We start from the raw sequence: 14,488 nt of genomic DNA on the forward strand, positions 1-14,488 counted from the left end.
GACAAATGATAGGTAGACACAAAATGCCGGAGTAACTCAGCGGGTCAGGCAGCATTTCTGGAGAAAATGAATAGGTGATGTTTCAAGTCGGAACGCTTCTTCGGGGGCAAAGTTTAAAGGAGATATACAGGGAGCAGTGGCTGCCAGAGGTGATGGTGCAGGCAGATATGATAGTAGCATTAAAGGGGCTTTTAGATGGACACATGGACATGCAAGGAATGGAAAGGATATGGATCACGTGCAGGCAGAGGAGATTAGTTTAAGGTTATTGTGTTCGGCAGGGACATAATGGGCCGAAGGGCCTGTTCCTGCGTTCTGTTGTTCTGTGTTCCACATTCTAAAAAGGAAGTACAGGTACATTCCTCATGTTTTTGTTTAATTTTAGATTATTGTTATGTTTTAAATTAAGTTCTATAATAAGATTACCCTGGACGTTCAAAAGTAGTTCAGTGGTCTTTGCAGTGGCGAGGTGTCAACAGATCGTCATGGCGATGTGGGGGTGGGCCTCCGGTTCCATCGCCTGAGGCCTGGTCTCACAGTGCAGCTGGAGGACCCAGGCCTCGATAGAGATGGGAGCGAGTGAGGACAGATGCAGGTGGAACGTGGGTCCGAAGAAGCATGGAACGTGGGTCAGAAGAAGTATGATCGTCTGGCCGATGTCCACTTCCCTGTTAAGGTGGTGTAAGAAAATAACTGCAAATGCTGATACAAATCAAAGGTATCACAAAATGCTGGAGTAACTCAGCAGGTCAGGCAGCATCTAGGAGAGAGGGAATGGGTGACGTTGGATCCCAGGATCAGTCTGAAGAAGGGTCTCGACCCGAAACGTCACCCATTCCTTCTCTCCTAGATGCTGCCTGATCTGCTGAGTTACTCCAGCATTTTGTGATCCCTGTCAAGGTGGTGTAAGCTTATTTGGTTTAGTTTAGCGATGCAGTCTAGAAATGGGCCCTTCGGCCCATCGAGTCCATGCCAACCATCGATCATATTCCACATTATCCCATTTTCTCATCCACCACCTACACACGCGGGGCAATTTTTACAGAGGCCAATTAACCTACCTAGCTTAATGTGGAGATACAGCACGTAAACAGGCCCATCAACCCACCGAGTCCCCGCGAACCAGCGATGCCCGCACGCTAACACCACCCTACACACACTAGGGACAATTTACAATTTTACCAAGCCAATTAATCTACAAACCTGTACGTCTTTGGAGTGTGGGCGGAGACAGGCACTCACGGAGAAAACCCACACAGGTCACGGGGAGAACGTACGAACGCTGTACAGACACCACCTGTGGTCATGTTCAAACCTGGGTCTCTGGCGCTGTAAGGCAACAATTCTACTGCTGCGCCACCATGGGATGTGGGAAGAAACCGGAGCATCACAGAGCAAAGGTGCAAACTCCACACAGATAGCACCCAAGGTCAGGATTGATCCCAGGTCTCTGGTGCTGTGTGTTAACTATTCGTAAAACATCCTCTCCTGGATATTTGATGATAGGGAGATCTAAATTAGCTTTGCCTTAATAATTAGTTCACTGTATATTTGCTAGTCATGGTCCAGCGGAACCACAAGTTTATTGCATCAGATGGATTCATAGTCATCTTTCAAAAGTTTGGAATTTCCCAAAACACTAAATAGCTGATAAAGTACTTTTGAAATACAGTGTTGTAATGGAGGCAGCTTAAGATAATGACATGTACATTTATCTTCTCACCGAAAGTAACAGGAATAAACCAGGAATCAGGGCTAATATTGGGTGGTTTGAGTGCCTGTTTGATGCTTTTATTGTTGGACTGTGTTTTTGGGGGTTTTGGGGTGTGTGATTTGAATGCCTATTTAATGCTTTTATTGTTGGACTGTGTTTTGGGGGGTTTTTGGGGTTGGGTAATTTGGGTGCCTGTTTAGTGCTTTTATTGTTGGACTGTGGGTGATTGAATTAACATTTTGTTCAAGATGGCCGCGCCGTTGTGTTTGGCTGCCTGCCACTGTAGGTTTCTTTTTTTTCCTGGTCAGATGTGCAGCACTTTGGTCAACGTGGGTTGTTTTTAAATGTGCTATACAAATAAATTGACTTGACTTGACTAATATCCATGATTATCACAATATCCAGAAAGCAATGAAAGGGCATTACAGGGAAAGAGAATGGATTGCCCTACAAGGAGCTGCCATGACCTGATGGGCCAAATGGTCTATGTCTGTGCTGAAACAATTCCTTGAAAGGCTGCTGCAGGTCTGACTCATACTAGGTCAGGTGCACACCAGGCCTCATCCAAAAGACAGACGGCAGAGTGGCTCCCTTACAGCGCCAGAGACCCGGGTTAGATCCTGACTTCGGGTGCTGGCTTTACGGAGTTTGCACGTTCTCCCTGGGACCACGTGGGTGTTTTCCGGATGCTCCGGTTTCCACCCACATTCCAAAGACGTAGAGTGATTGGCTTCTGTAAATTGTCCCTAGTGTGTGGGATAGAACTAGAGCTAGTGTACGAGTAGTGATCGCTGGTCTGCAGGGACTCGGTGGACCGAAGGGCTTGTCTCCACACTGCGTCTTTAACCTAAACTAAACTAAAGAGTACAGCACTCCTTCAGTCTCTGGACAGGGTCGTGAACTCATGACTTAGAGACAGTTGTGCTACCAACTGAGATACAGCAAACACTTAATTTAGTTCACTTACATATTACTTAGCTCATCTTCCAATTAATCTCGCCCTTCAATTCTCATTTGGTGATTTCATGTTTATCTATTTAGCTAGGTTATTTGGTGGGCAGCTTGTCTGTGAAAGACCTCCGAATAAGCCAAGATGGGACTAGTGTAGATGGGCCCCAGCCTGTTGATCAGTGTGGGCAAGTTGGCTCGATGGGCCTGTTTCCACGCTGTATGAATCTATAACTTTAAATGTTGCACAAGGAACTGCAGATGCTGGAATTTTGCATTGGCCATAAAGTGCTGGAGGAACTCAGCATCAGGCAGTATTTCTGGAGGGCATGGATAGGAAACGTTCTGGGTCAGTACCCTTCTTCAGACTGGTATAAGCCACGGTATTTCCTTTCAAGTGTTGTAATTGTACCCTCCTCTACCCCTTCCTCTCAGCTCATTCCATACAATCAACATCCTCTGTGTGAAAGATTTGCCCCTCCAGTCCCTCTTTAAATCATTTTCTCACCTTGAATCTATGCCCTATAGTTTTAGACTGGTCTACCCAGGGAAAAAGAATATGACAATTCTCCTTAACTATGCCCATTATGATTTTACATACCCCAGAAGGTCACTCCTCACCCTCCTACATTGCAGAGAGAAAAGACCCGGCTTATCCCACCTCTCCTTATAACTTAAGTCCTCCAGTCTGAGCAACAAGTAGCTTTTGAATCGATCACAATAGAGTCATGTGAACCATGCTGTATCTTTCAATCAATTCAGTCAATTCTTCCCTCGCACAAATAAAGCATGGAATAGTCTTCACCCTACTATAGTTATTCAACCAGACGCAACTAAATTTAAGGCAGCTCTTCTCCAAGAAGCTCTTCTTGCTTAAATCCATACTCCGCCACCTCCAGTTTAGATTCCATTTGGAATATTTTGGAGGACCAAGAACCATGGGGCACAGTGGCGCAGCTGGTAGAGCTGCTGCCTCACAGCATCAGAGACCCAGTTTCGATCCTGATCCCTGGTGCTGTCTGTGTAGAGTTTGCATGTTCTCCCCGTGACCATGTGGGTTTCCTTTGGATGCTCCGGTTTCCTCCTACATCCTAAAGACGTGCGGGTTTGTAGATTGATTATCCTGTGTAAATTGTCCATTGTCTGCAGGGAGAGGATTCAAAAGTGGGATGACACAGAACAAGTGCAAATGGGTGATCGATGCTCAGTGTGGTCTCAGTGAGCCGAAGGACCTGTTTCCATGTTGTATCTTTCAATCAAATAATTGTTAAAATGGGGATGTTTTGGTATATATCTATCTAAAGATTATCAGCAACTCTACAACATCAAAAAAGTGAGGGGTTTGGGCAGATCTTTGAACTTACAATAAATCAAAATAGGACAATAGGAGGAAACATTTTACTGGAGAGGAATTGGATTGTGGAACTCACCGTCTCCTGGAACGATTGGGGTTATAAGACATAGGAGCAGATTATGCCATCGGGCTCATTGCGACTGCTCCGCCATTCGGTTTTGGCTGATCGATTTCCCCTCACAACCAAACTCCAGGGAATTATTTGGAATGAACACAGTAGAGTGAGGAGCAATCTGCTGGGTACAGTATTTCAGGTCCGTAGAAATGTTTGTGACTTTTTAAATGTGTAGAATTTTTTATTCATGAATCATAATCGTAATTTATTAGCCAAGTATGTTTTGCAACATTTGAGGAATTTGGTTTGCCACACAGTCGTACCAAAAAAGCAACAAGACGCACAACTACATAGAAATTTGACATAAAAATCCACCACAGCGGCTCCTCCACATTCCCCACTGTGATGGAAGGCAATAAAGTCTTATCTTCTTTCCTCCTTTCCTCCCGCAGTCAGGGGAATTGAGTGATCGGTGATCGAGTGATCATCGGTGATCCCGGTGATCGAGCTCCCGCATCGGGGTGGTCGAAGTTCCTGTGGCTTGGAGTTCCCGAAATTGGTCCCTAACCAGGGACCGCGAGCTCCACGATGCTAAAGTCCGCAGCTCCCGAAGGTTGGAGCACCAAAGGCCGACCACTGGCAAAGGGATCACCCGCTCCAAGATGTTAAGCCTGCAGGCTCCGCTCCGCCTTGGAGCTCTAGAAGTCACAAACAAGAGGCCGCCAACTCCACGATGTTAGGCTGCAGTGCAGACGGAGATACGACACGGAAAAAGTCACATCTCTGTCGATGAAAGAGATAAGAAAAGTTTCCCCCACCCCACTGCCACCCCCCACAAATACAAAACTAAAGATAAACTAAACATTTTTTTTACAACGAACTAAAAATACAAAGAATGAAAAAGACGAAGACAGACCGTTGGCGAGGCAGCCATCATGCGGCGCCCCCTGGTGGTATATATGGGCTGTGGATTTGCAGTCTGAGGCAGCATTTCATTGCTCGTCCCTAGTTGCTCTTGAGTAGGTGACGGTGAGCTGCTTCCTAGAATCACCACAGTCCTTGAGTTGTTTGTAGGAAGTTCATAAGTCATACGAGCAGAATTAGGCCATTCGGCTCATCAAGTCTACTCCGCCATTCAATCATGACTGATCTATCTTTCCCTCAAACCCATTCTCCTGCCTTCTCCCCATAACCCCTGATAACCTTACTAATCAAGAATCTGTCAATCTCAGCTTTAGAAATACACAATGACTTGGCATCCACAGATATCTGTGGCAATGAATTCCACAGATTCACCACCCTCTGGCTAAAACAATTCCTCCCCATCTCTTTTCTAAAGGTAGGACCATTAATTCTGAGACTGTGCCCTCTGGTTCGAGACTCCCCCACCAGTGGAAACATCTCCACATCCACTCTATCCAGTCCTTTCACTTTGCAGTAAGTTTAAATGAGGTCCCCCCCCCCACCCCATCCAGTGGCAAGCTCCTGGATTTTGAGCCAGGGATGGTGAATGAATCGTGATATTTTCCAAGTCAGTATGTTGTGTGGCTTGGAGGGCAATGTTTTAGTGGTGGTGATCCTCAAAGGACTTTGCTCCCCGTGTCCCCCTAGCTGGTAGAGGTCATGATTTGGAAGGCGCTGCCTGAGGAGCCTTAGTGACTTTAGTTTAGAAATACAGTGTGGAAACAGGCTAATCGGATCACCGAGTCCGCACCAACCAGCGATCACCCCGTACACAAACACCATCCTACACACCAGGGACAAATCTTATCAAAGTCAATTAACCTACAAACCTGTACGTCTTTAAAGTGTGGGAGGAAACCAGAGCACCCGGAGAAAACCCACATGGTCACAGGGAGAACAGACAAACTCCATACAGACAAGCACCCATAGTCAGGATCGAACCCGGGTCTCTGGCACTGTAAGACAGCTACTCTACCACTGCGCCACCGTGCAGACCCTGTTGTTGTAGTGTATCCTATAGATGGCACAGCCTGCCTCTACTATGCGCCGGTGGTGGAGTTGGTTGTTAATGGGCTGCCAGACGGGCTTTTTATGTCCTTCTAGAGTCATGCTTTCTCCGTGTGTTGAATGCTGTCCTTTACTGTTCAAGAATAATATACAGCTTCTGCATATTTAAACAAAGGACTCACACAAGTTTCTTTTATCTTGCAGCTCTCAAGACGATGATAGACCAATGTCCCCCTTCTATTTAAGGTAAATTCCGTCGTGTCATTTTGTTACACTTTCTTTGATGCGGGATCACATTTTGAAATGTTACAAGATATTTTTTTTAATTGGCCACAACATGTAGACAGAATGACTGGAGATAGGCACAAAATGCTGGAGTAACTCAGCGGGACAGGCAGCATCTCTGGAGAGAAGGAATGGGTGACGTTTCGGGTCAGACCCTTTAGACTGCTTTTACTGAAGATTTGGCAGAATTACTGAATTGATCATTAAAGTGGAGAATTTCATTATAAGAAAATAACTGCAGATGCTGGTACAAATCGATTTATTCACAAAATGCTGGAGTAACTCAGCAAGTCAGGCAGCATCTCGGGAGACAAGGAATGGGTGACGTTCCGGGTCGAGACCCTTTTCTGAAGAAGGGTCTCGACCCGAAACGTCACCCATTCCTTGTCTCCCGAGATGCTGCCTGACCTGCTGAGTTACTCCAGCATTTTGTGAATAAAAGGAGAATTTCATTACATTGATCAAGTAGTTGATCTATAGCATTGTCAGAAGTTAAGCAAAGCTTTTGTGATGTTGCATAAAACTATTATTAAACAGCAAGGCTGCTGAACCCTGAAAACCATTGAATAGATCTGTATCAAAAATACTTTATGCATCGAACTGCAGTTCAGTGCCGGAAAGTTTAGGTTTTTTAGTTTAGTTTAGTTTAGAGATTCGGCGCGGAAACAGGCCCACCGAGTCTGCGTCGACCAACGATCACCCCGCACACCAACGCTATCCTACACACTCGGGACAATTAACCTGCAAACTTCTACGTCTTTGTAGTGAGGGAGGAAACCGGAGCACACGGGGAAAACCCACGCAGTCATGGGGAGAATGTACAAACTCCATACAGATAGCACCCTTAGTCAGGATCTAACCCGGTTCTCTGGCGCTGTAAGGCAGCCATTACCGCTGCACCACCACCACTGGGGTCAGTGATGGGAGAAATTTCAGCAAAAAGTTCATGAGAGGATGGATAGAGGCCGACTCGGGAAAAGGCAGCAGGGCGGTTGGCAAAGAGTTTTCAATGAGTTAGCAGAGGCACGAGAGATTGTTTGGTCTCCTTTCTGCTGTGTAAGGTTTTATGGAGTGGAAAGCAGAGTTTTAGAAAGGTATTCCTTTCAGGTCATATAGTCAAACAGCATGGAAACAGGCATGGTGGCGCAGTGGTAGAGTTGTTGCCTTACAGCACCAGAGACCCGGGTCCGTTCCTGACTACAGGTGCTGTCTGTACAGAGTTTGTATGTTTCTCCCCATGACCTGCGTGGGTTTACTCCGGGAGCTCCGGTTTCCTCCCACACTCCAAAGACATACAGTTTTGTAGGATAATTGGTTGGTATGTTGGAAATTGTCTCTAGTGTGTGTAGGATAGTGTTGGTGTGCAGGGATCGCAGGTCGATGCGGACTCAGTAGGCCGAAGGGCCTGTTTCCGTGCTGTATCTCTAAACTAAACTAAACTTTGGCCCAACTCGTCCATGCCAACCAAGATGCCACATTTAAGCTACTCCCATTTGCCTGTATTTGACCCAAATCGCTCTAAATCTTTCCTATCCATGTACCTGACCAAATATCCTTAAATGTTTTATAATACCTCCTCAACCACTTCCTCTGGCAGTTAGTTCTACAATCACCCTTTATGTGGCAAAACGTTGCCCCTCAGTTCCTATTAAATCCTTCTCCTCTCATCACCTACAACCTCTAGTTCTTGATTCTCCTACCCTGGGTAAAACAGTCTATACACTCACTTATCTATTCCTGGTGTTCATTCCACTGGGGAAAAAAAAGCATTGGAAAAAAAGTAGCACAAGTATTAGATAATAAAACTTTTTCGAGCAAAAATGGCTGTCCTTATGATTTCAGTCCCATTGCTGCTTAATAGATTTAATATTGATAACAAAATAAGCAGATTAAATTTTGATGAGTTCAGCCATTTTGAATATTAAAAGCCCAAAGAGCCAGAGCATTGACTGGTGTCCTGAATGTCCCAACCACTTAATAATGTCCATCCATCTTGCTGAAGGACTGGACCTGATGTGCCAGTAGATCTTCACAGCTCGGGTTCACAGACAAACATGTGCAAATATTTTTTGTGCAAACTTTGTATTTTCTGTTTTTCTGCTTTCTTTCTGGCTCCAAAAATGCTTGTCAGCAAATTACAAACATTTATTATTAACCTGCTGTGGAGTCTGGCTGCCAATGGATCAACAAATCGGGTGGAGTGATTTACAGGGCAACTTTCCGCCAGTTACAGTACTTTTCCAATCGCCTTGCCCTTTCGCATTTCAGTGCAGAGGGTTCATTATTTTCCAGTGCCGTATTTCCTTGTTCATTATGGCTAATCAGATTAGACTCTACTCAACAGAAATTCCCCCATTGACTGAGGTTAACAAGTTCATTGGGGGAAGTCCATGGGACTTGTCATACCAAAGCGAGTGGAATTGTTTCCTGAGTTCCATAACTGCACAGCATAGTATGAAATAAGACCTGATGAAGAAATCGAGCATTCAGAATGGTATTGTGAACCTGGAGGGCCTCTGTTTCAATCTCACACACAAAGATAACAGTTTAATAAATCATTCTTTAATTGGACTCTAATGTTATATATTTGCACTAAATGTTGTACCCTTTATCCTCTTTCTTTGCACTTTGAACGGCTTGATTGTATCCATGTATAGTCTTTTTTTTCATGTTCATAAGTCATAGGAACAGAATTTGGCCATTCGGAACATCGCGTCTGCTCCACCATTCAATCATGGCTGATCTATCTTTCCCTCCCCTTCTCCTGCCTTCTCCCCGTAACGCCTGACACCCTCACTAATCAAGAATCTGTCAATCTCCACCTTAAAAATACCCAATGACTTGGCCTTCGCACCCGTCTGTTGCAATGAATTCCACAGATTCACCCTCTGACTAAAGAAATTCCTCCTCATCTCCTTTCTAAAGGTACGTCCTTTTATGACTGGATAGACACAAACAAAAGCTTTTCACTGTATCAAGGCAAGGAAGCAGGGCACTCATTTGCCACAGCTGGTTGAAGCACTTTAAAGTTTAAGCAGTTCCTGGAATATCTAATTATGAACCCTTTTCATTTGGCGGTCACAGTAGCAGAATGAGGATTAAATTGCACTCATTTATTCCTGTTCGCGTCATTGGTTAATTTACCTAGTTATTTAAACCAGGTGCATTCAAATAACTTTGCATTTAAAACTTGCTCTGACTTCTAATTGTAGACACGCTCTTATAGTTGTACACCTCAATTAACCATTCCGCTATCCTGCTATCTATACTATATTAGGGCAGCACAACATCTTAGAAACATAGAAAATAGGTGCAGGAGGAGGCCATTTGGCCCTTCGAGCCAGCACCGCCATTCATCGTGATCATGCTGATCATCCACAATCAGTAACCCCTGCCTACCTTCTCCCCATATCCCTTGATTCCGCTAGCCCCTAGAGCTCCATCTAACTCTCTTTTAAATATCCAGTGAATTGGCCTCTACTGCCTTCTGTGGCAGAGAATTCTACAAATTCACAACTCTCTGGGTGAAAAAGTTTTTTCTCATCTCAGTTTTAAATGGCCTCCCCTTTATTCTTAAAATGTGGCCCATGGTTCTGGACTCCCCCAACATTGGGAACATTTTCCCTGCATCTAGCTTGTCCAGTGCTTTTATAATTTTATATGTTTCTATAAGATCCCCTCTCACCCTACTAAATTCCAGTGAATACAAGCCCGGTCTTTCCAATCTTTCCTCATATGACAGTCCCGCCATCCCGGGGATTCTCGTGAACCTACGCTGCACTGCCTCAATAGCAAGGATGTCCTTCCTCAAATTAGGAGACCAAAACTGTACACAATACTCCAGATGTGGTCTCACCAGGGCCCTGTACAACTGCAGGAGGACCTCTTTACTCCTGCACTCAAATTCTCTCGTTGTGAAAGCCAACATGCCATTAGCATTCTTCACTGCCTGCTGTACCTGCATGTTTACTTTCAATGACTGGTGTACAAGGACACCCAGGTCTTGTTGCATTTCCCCTTTTCCTAATCTGACACCATTGAGATAAGAATCTACCTCCTTGTTCTTGCCGCCAAAGTGGATAACCTCACATTTATCTACATTATACTGCATCTGCCACGCATCTGCCCACTCACTCAACCTGTCCAAGTCACCCTGCAACCTCCTAACATCCTCTTTGCTGTTCACACTGACACCCAGCTTTGTGTCATCTGCAAATTTGCTGGTGTTACTTTTAATTCCATCATCTAAATCATTTATAGATATTGTAAATAGTTGCGGTCCCAGCACCAAGCCTTGCTTGGATTGTGGACCATGAGAAAGACTGTGAAAGTATACAGAGGGATATAGATCAACTACAGAAAGGGGCGAAGAAATGGCAAATGGAGTTTAATCCGAGCAAGTATACAATTAATGGCAAGACCCATAACAGCATTGATGTACAGAGGGATCTTGGTGTCCAAGTCCATGGAGCCCTGATATTGGCAACACGAGTACCGAGAGTGGTAAAGAAGGCATATGTTGTGCTTGCCTTCATTGGTCGAGGCATCGAGTATAAGCGCCAGGAAAATACGCTGCAGTACTATAGGACTTTAGTTAGGCTGCATTTGGAGTATTGTGTGCAGTTCTGGTCGCCCCATTACAGGAAGGATGTGGAGCTTTGAAGAGGGTGCAACAAAAGTTTACAAGAATAATGCCTGAAATAGAGGGTATTAGGATATTAGTGATAAAAGAGAGAGTATTCACCTTTAAGAAAGCTTGCACAAACTTGCATGGTTTACTCTGGTATGCCGAAGGTTGAGGAGTGACCTAATAACAGATATGCAGAGAATGAATGCATATGGTTTATGTGCAGGCAGATAAAATTAGTTTATCTTGGCATTATGTGCAGCACAGATATTGTGAGCCGAAGGGCCTGTTCCTGTTCTGTATGGCTTTATGTTCTACTACACCAAGTGGACCGTTGGGCCCAAACCTCTCCTGCATTGGTGCAGCACCCTCTCCTCCCCCACTCCCCACTCCCCTCTCTCCCCCACCACCTCCCTCCCTCCCCCACCACCTCCCTCCCTCCCCCACTACCTCCCTCCCTCCCCCACCACCTCCCTCCCTCCCCCACCACTCCCTCCCCTCTCTCCCCCACTCCCCTCTCTCCTCCACCACCTCCCTCCCTCCCTCCCTCCCCACCACTCCCTCCTCTCCTCTCCCCCTCCCTCCACCCCCTCTCTTCACCCCCTCTCTTCACCCCCTCCCTCCACCCTCACCCACCACTCCCTCCCCCTCCACTCCCTCCCCCCCTCTCCTCTCCCCCTCCCTCCACCCTCTCCCCCTTCCCCCACTCCATTCCCCTCAACCCCCCTTATCCCCCTCCACCTCCCCCTCCCTCCACCCCCCCTCCCTCCCCCTTTGCCCTCCCCTTCCCCTCCCGCCCCACTCCATACCCCTCAACCCCCTTATCCCCCCTCCCTCTCCCCCCTTCCCTCCCTCCCCCCTCCCTCCATCCCTGGGAGATAGATTTAAGCTTTAAAATGTGAATAACTTCAAAAATATAACACCGATTTCAATGAAACTTTTTCCATTAGCACCAAAAGGGACGACGGTGAGAAAGGTGGGCCTAAAATTGTCGCGCTATCGTGTACCGTTTTGGCAGTAATTCAGGAGCAAACAAACAAACAAACGAGAGCTTTAGTATATAGATGTAAGTGAAAGGCTACCGGGGTAGAGTGGGAATAGAGCGGAGGTTGAAGTCAGATGAATTATGGTGGGGAAAACCTAGGTCTGTGGCCTATTCTGTTCCTGATTTATACGCTTCCCACTTCCACCAGGCTGTTTAAAATCTGTGTCCAACTGCCCATTACAGATGGTATATTTAAGTCGTGCATGATCTATACACGCTTGGACTTCTGTGAGAGTTTCTAGACTATGATGTTCTTTGGGTCATCTTGAGGACACAGCCAGCTCCACATAAATGCACATCACCCATTAGTGAGCCGATCTGGCAATAGTTCAACCCAGCTGGTCTCTGGTGATGTTTATGTTCCTCACAGAGCGGTGCGGTGGCGCAGCAGGACATTTGCTGCCTTACAGCGCCAGAGATCCGGGTTTGATTCTGACTACGGGTGCTGCCTGCACAGAGTTTGTACGTTCTCTTCGTGACCGCATGGGTTTTCTCCGGATGCTCCAGGTTTCCTCCCACACTCCAAAGACATGGAGGTTTGTAGGTTAATTGGCTTCAGTAACATTGTAACCAGTCCCTAGTGTGTAGTATAGTGTATCACTGGTCGGTGGACCGAAGAGCCTTTGTTGGCCCGAAGGACCTATTCCTGCGCTGTATTTCTAAACTAAATTAAACCGCACAGGCCTTCCCTCCTCTCATGCAGGACGGGGCAATCAAGAACCATAGGCTTAACAAAAGGGGGGAAAGGTTGAATAGGAACCTGAGGGCTATTTTTTTCACTGTGAGTGGTGGGTACTGCCAGAGGAGGTAGTTGAGGAAGGTAATGTAACAACATCTAAAGGACATTGGAGATGCGAGGAACTGCAGATGCTGGAGTTGTGAGCAAAACACAAAGCTCTGGAGTAACTCAGCAGGTCGGGCAGCATCTCTGGAGGGAATGGACCAGTGACATTTCGGGTTGGCACCCCCGACTTCAGACACTTGGACGGATGCATGGATAAGAGAGGTTGTGAGGGATATGGACCAAACAAAGGGTAAATGGAATAAATGTAATAAAAAGGAACTGCAGATGCTGAACTGTAGACATCAGTCTGATGAAGGGTCCCGACCCGAAACGTCTCCTATCCATTTTCTCCTAAAGGATAAATGGGACTAGCTTAGATGGGCTGTGTTGGTCGGCATGGACAAGTTGTTTCTGTGCTGTATGACTATAGCAACCTGAATGGGCTGTATGACTATAGCTGTATGACTATAGCTTAGATGGGTTGTGTTGGTCGGCATGGACAAGTTGTTTCTGTGCTGCATGACTATATGTCTCTATTCTCTTTTTCACTCATTTTAGTTTTAGAGATAGAGCGTAGACACAGGCCCTTCGGCCCACCAAGTCCGCATTGACCAGCGATCACCCATATACCAGTTTATATCTTACACACTAGGGACAATTTACAGAAGCCAATTAACCTACAAACCAGCATGTCTTTGGAACGTGGGAGGAAACTGAAGCACCCAGAGAAAACCCACGGGGTTACAGGGAAAACTTACAAACTCCGTACAGACACCACCCGACATCAGGATCGAACACGGGTCTCCGACGCTGTGAAGCAGCAACATTCCCGCTGCGCTACTGTGCCGCCCTGTTCATCCGTCATTTGTTTACCAAACCTGCCCTGAATGCCCCTGTTCATTGCTGTGCGGCTGCGAGTTGCACATTTTCACCATTCCCTGGGTAAATGAAATTGTGCTAAAGTAATGGGATCCTCCTAATAAAATGTTTGACCTGCTGAGTTTACTGCTGTGACTGGTGGTGCCATCGCTGCAGAAAGAGAGAATTTTGATGGCAAAAGATTAGGCTGCATCACTTGAATTACTGGCATTCCATAGACCAAAAGACTCCTTAATCATTTCCTTGTAAATCGCTTATTGTTTCTGAAGAATGCATTCTGCAGTATTGACAGCACTAAGGCCACTTGATCCCCTTCACCCTTCATTATTCCCTCTCGTGACTGCGAGTAATCGTGTTACCAACAACACTGCTGCAGCTTTATTCCACGTGATGCCTATTTGTTTTTCACGCGTCAAAAGAAAATGATTCTGTTATTGAAGATTAGAATCGCCCACTGCTGGAATTCCATCCCGCCCTTGATTTCCCCACATATATCGCCATCTACCATGTATTCTCCTCATAAATGCAACAAGGCACAGTGCAAGCACGTTAAAAGAGGCACAGGGTGCTAGTGTAACTCAGCGGGTCCGGCAGCATCTCTGGAGAACGTGGTTAGTTACCGTTTCGGGACGGGACCCTTCTTCAGACTATGCAAAGGCAAAACCTACCCTCCTTTAAATCTCTTATCTCTCATCTTAAAAGATGCCCCCATTGTTTTTAAAACCCATTTTACTATCTATTCTATCTATCCCTCTCATAATCTTAAGTACTTCTATCAGGTCACCCTTCGGCCTCTTTTGCTCCAGGGGAAATAAGCCCAGTCCAT

General features: G+C 45.9%; 1 protein-coding gene across 6 annotated transcripts in view; it reads left to right on the top strand.

The window, feature by feature from the left end:
• The window catches only part of fam13a (family with sequence similarity 13 member A), a 239,821-nt gene that overhangs the window by 169,711 nt on the left and 55,622 nt on the right, over positions 1-14,488 (top strand). For all 6 annotated transcript variants that reach the window (XM_078403365.1, XM_078403356.1, XM_078403384.1 and 3 more), the window contains one exon: positions 6,247-6,288. In XM_078403365.1, the coding sequence (XP_078259491.1) occupies positions 6,247-6,288 (42 nt within the window). The remainder of the gene's footprint in view (positions 1-6,246; positions 6,289-14,488) is intronic.

Source organism: Rhinoraja longicauda, chromosome 1, assembly GCF_053455715.1.
Source record: "Rhinoraja longicauda isolate Sanriku21f chromosome 1, sRhiLon1.1, whole genome shotgun sequence".
Lineage (NCBI taxonomy): Eukaryota > Metazoa > Chordata > Chondrichthyes > Rajiformes > Arhynchobatidae > Rhinoraja > Rhinoraja longicauda.